This window comes from Temnothorax longispinosus, chromosome 3 (genome assembly GCF_030848805.1).
Source record: "Temnothorax longispinosus isolate EJ_2023e chromosome 3, Tlon_JGU_v1, whole genome shotgun sequence".
NCBI lineage: Eukaryota > Metazoa > Arthropoda > Insecta > Hymenoptera > Formicidae > Temnothorax > Temnothorax longispinosus.
The window spans coordinates 12008180-12012188 of record NC_092360.1 but is presented as its reverse complement, the minus strand read 5'-3'; the positions used below and the strand labels follow the sequence as shown (position 1 = coordinate 12012188).

The 4009-nt window shown below is 34.7% G+C and overlaps 2 protein-coding genes across 3 annotated transcripts; one reads left to right on the top strand and one right to left on the bottom strand.

Annotated features, from left to right (window-relative positions):
• The first annotated feature begins 56 nt into the window (after positions 1 to 56).
• Positions 57 to 1762, top strand: LOC139810793 (probable cysteine--tRNA ligase, mitochondrial). Its single transcript, XM_071774679.1, has 5 exons — positions 57 to 384; positions 458 to 594; positions 757 to 879; positions 1280 to 1540; positions 1623 to 1762. The coding sequence occupies exons 1-5, from the start codon at positions 90 to 92 to the stop codon at positions 1656 to 1658; spliced, it is 852 nt and encodes a 283-aa protein (XP_071630780.1). The 5' UTR covers positions 57 to 89; the 3' UTR covers positions 1659 to 1762.
• On the bottom strand, positions 1040 to 3346 carry Non3 (Ribosome production factor 2-like protein Non3). Of its 2 annotated transcripts, XR_011731474.1 has the most exons (6): positions 3190 to 3346; positions 2906 to 3038; positions 2354 to 2793; positions 2028 to 2172; positions 1600 to 1938; positions 1040 to 1453 (listed from the first exon to the last, which is right to left on the bottom strand). XR_011731474.1 is itself a non-coding variant. In XM_071774678.1 (5 exons), exons 1-5 carry the CDS (start codon positions 3210 to 3212, stop codon positions 1735 to 1737), a joined length of 945 nt encoding a protein of 314 aa, XP_071630779.1. In that variant the 5' UTR covers positions 3213 to 3346; the 3' UTR covers positions 1040 to 1734. The 2 variants fall into 2 exon arrangements, 1 of the variants encoding a protein (XP_071630779.1); XM_071774678.1 differs by having other exon boundaries at positions 1040 to 1938.
• Between the last annotated feature and the right edge of the window lie 663 nt (positions 3347 to 4009).

Genomic DNA, 4009 nt, shown 5'->3' with positions numbered 1-4009 from the left:
ATTTGCTCAGAACGTTATGCGTATTATTCACTTAATTATTTCTGTATAGCAGAATTTAATTAACATTTATTCGCCCGTATGACGTACCGATGTGTACTGTAGTATGTGTTTTTATCAGCGCAGTCTTTGGAAATTCTATAGATATGCACAGTGGTGGAGTAGATTTGATTTTTCCACATCACGAGAATGAAGAGGCACAATCTTGCTGTTATCACGATGTCGACCAATGGGTTAATTACTGGCTTCACTGTGGCCATTTAAGCCTGAAAGGAGATGTGAAGATGTCGAAGAGTCTAAAGAATACTATAAGCATACAAGATTATCTCGAAAACTATTCGGCAAATCATCTTAGAATGCTCTGTCTACTTTCTCATTATCGAAATGGTACATACAATAATGTTTAGCAATCAATTTCGTGTAATTCAATCCATATGTAATCAACTGGATTCCATTGCAGGTATCGAATTCACGGATGAAGTCATGCAAACTGCGATGTCGGTAACCAAGAAGCTTGATAATTTCATAAACGACTGTGATAATTATGTTGCTGGAAGATTTAAAGCTGGTGAAATTGACGAAAATCTTTTGTTTACGGTAAGTTATCAATTTAATTCTTGCTGCATATAACAAATTTATTTTTTTTAATACTCCCCAAAGTAAATTTCCTCTTTGAATCACAAATAAATAGATATACATGTATAATGTAAGAAAAAGATGTAGTGCTAAATATGCTAAACTAATTTAAATATTTTTCAGACTTTGCATGACACAAGAAGTCGGGTTTACTCGGCATTGGCAGATGATTTTGACACTTCAAAAGCAATGCATGCGATTATAAATCTTGTTAGGATAGGAAACAAAATGCTTCATCAAGATAATGTAAGTCGATATAAAAAATACATCATTAATAATATCTCTATGTTAATGCTTAACTTTATTTGTATTGTACTATTCGTATTATTGCGCCCGTGACTCACTTGCGTGTACACTCGCGTCTACGTCCGCACATTCCCGAATTCACGAAAATAAAGATACAGAGTTTGTGGAAAAGAACTTTATTAAAGATAAGATACAGTGCGACACATGCAAACACATTTTGCACGGCACGACAGCGCGACTCCAAGACGTCCGTTTGCATCCGTTTGTAAATAATAGTTTTAGTCGTCCCAGAGAACGCTTCGCGACTTCTTAAAAACAGCTCGATTCGGCTCGAACTTAAGGGCCGGCTCAGCGCGGGCGTAACACATATTATTAATCATTTATTTATTTTTAATTGCAGACACCATCTCACAGTAATAATGTAAGCGCTGTTGCCGCCGTTTCGAATTATCTTTCGAATATTCTCTCGAAGCTTGGCATTTCACAATCCACAAAATCAACAGCAGAAAATAGACAGGTTGAAGACATTATTGATCATTTTCTGAACTTCAGGAGGGCCGTCAGAATCCGAGCGCTTGAGCAAAATCCAAAGGATACAATTTTATTGAAAGAATGCGATAATGTACGAAAATGTTTATCCACTTGTGGGATTACAGTAAAGGTAAAAATTTACCAATAATCACATTTATAGATGTAAAGAATGTTAAAAAGATTACATACGAGATCTATATTACTGATTGCAGGATCACCAAAATGACGCCAGCTGGAGTTGGAAATAATTATATCTCGAATAAAAAAATGTATTAAAATTACATTCTTTTCATTTAATTATATATAAATAACCCCATCAATCTTTCAATTCGAAGTTTCTTTTAATTTCTTCGCGCCATCGTTATTATTGTCAGCAATTTTTCTCTTTTCACTCTTCTTCTCGGACAATGTTTTCTTTAAGCCTTTCATCTTTCTCGTTTGAATACTATTGATATTTTGTGCTCCAACATGTATACGGCCATGCATTGATCCAAATGTATCTTTAGAGATATTCTTTTTCGTCTTCACCTGTACAATGATAATTATTAGATTAAAACGTTCGTCTTTTTACTTTATTGATTTATAAAAGTCAAATAATTATATTTATAAAATAATACCTTGAGTGCCTTAGGTCTCTTACAAGCTCGCTTGAATAAATCTTCAGAGGCGAATTTGTTGCGTCTGAACACTAAATCGGCACGCGGTCCTATTTCCTCCAGTTCTATCCTAGGTGTTTTCGTGTTGGACTTTTTCAAAAGTATCCTGAAAACATGTATTGATCAATATATATACAATTCGAAATTAAAATTATAATCTCATTTCTTTTCACGTATTCACGCTATTGCAATATTCATTTTTACATGACATTTTACATTATTGGTATCTTTAAGGAGTCAGTAAAAAAATTTGAAAAAATAAATATTCACTTCCATTTCCATCTCACCTGTAACTACGCAAAAGTATTTTATTCTCGACAGCTGTGAAACTCAAAACATGTTCAAGACCCTGCAATCTGATCTTTTGAACCTCTTCCCTCAGGAACATGTCGACGAGCAAGTTTTTGATCCTGACGTATTCGTGATTACTCTCAAAAAGTTCACCGTTAAAGATCAACAGTGGCTTTATTCCCGAGGTGATCTTCTCAACTTTGAAGTCCTTCAATCCTTGATAATTCTCTACGCCAAATTCTATCATGTCCAATAACGTGTGCTCGTACATTCGACCCATCACAAGATTGTGCGGGCGTTTCTTATTGTGCAAAGCCATCATGAAGAGGGACGCGTTGTACTTGAGCGCGAATTTTTCAATGGGTGTAATATCTTCAAATGGCAGTATGTCATTTTTCTGTTTCATCATTTGGGCATTGGGTTTCTTCAGATCGTACTGGAAGATAATATAATTGATTTGTAATTTAAAAACTCTGTCGAGAGATTTTCAGAGAATTGGCATAACAAGTTGGAGCGACATCAATGAAAGTTATTGCATGTTTGCTTACCAAATCCTTCATAAAATCAGTAACAATCTGTGACGTGTGTTTACCCCTGAGGCATAAAGCTTCCTTGCCATTTTCCACCAACTTGGGCTCCTTCTTCAATATAGCCTTCTTGCCCCTATGTGTAGTTGGCTTTCTACAAAAGTATATCAGATAAAATTATGATGCATAATGGTATCTACTCATATAACTCTGTATACAATGTATATTACTTTGAATGCGTAATTACGGTGTTAATGAATTCAATTACGTAAATCCACCGAGATACGTGACAATAAATGACTTACGTGATTCTGTTTACAGCAGGCATGACGAAACAATAAATTGATACGCTCTAAATTAAAATCACAATTTAATATTCTTCAGCGAACGCGAATAACCTATATCACTCGACTGCACGTGTATACGCCATCGCCAGATCCGGAACCGGTCTTTTGCACATGCGCGATGCGCGTGACGTCACTGACGTCAGTGACGTATTCGAGAAAAAAAATGCTCCGGTTTACATCACTTTTATAAAAATTATCTAAGGTGATTCAAGGATGTAAATACTAAATAGTATGAATGTTTTATTTGTTCTTCGTAATTATTCTAACTTATCTTCTCTATTTGCAGAAGATTTTCGCGTTTACGATGTTTATTCATAAGAAATGAAATTAATAAAATAAAAGAGTATTTAAGGGGTGTGTAATATACTGAAATATTTCGAAAATTCTCATATTTAATTATTTCTGAAAATAACTGAAAAAGTTGACATTTTTTTTCAGAATTTTTCATAAATCTAAAAAATAAGACGCACCAGGGAAGGGCAACTTCGGCTGAACTGCGAATCGACTGTTAAATTAAATATTCAACTGGCAGAATTGCTCGCAGCAAAATTCGAGCTATACGATTTGCAGGGAACAAAACTAATCTCTCTTCTCATGTGTCAAACAACGAAAAATTAATAATTCCGTTCATTTTAACAAAATGTTATTGCAAGCGACTAAAGTTAATCAGAATTTAATCAAAGTCGCCCAAGAAGGAAATTGTAAAGTCGGGTGAAAATCGTTGGGGAAAGTAGGAGGTAAACTTAACGCAGGGATTTAGAATAAAGCACTATCCAGC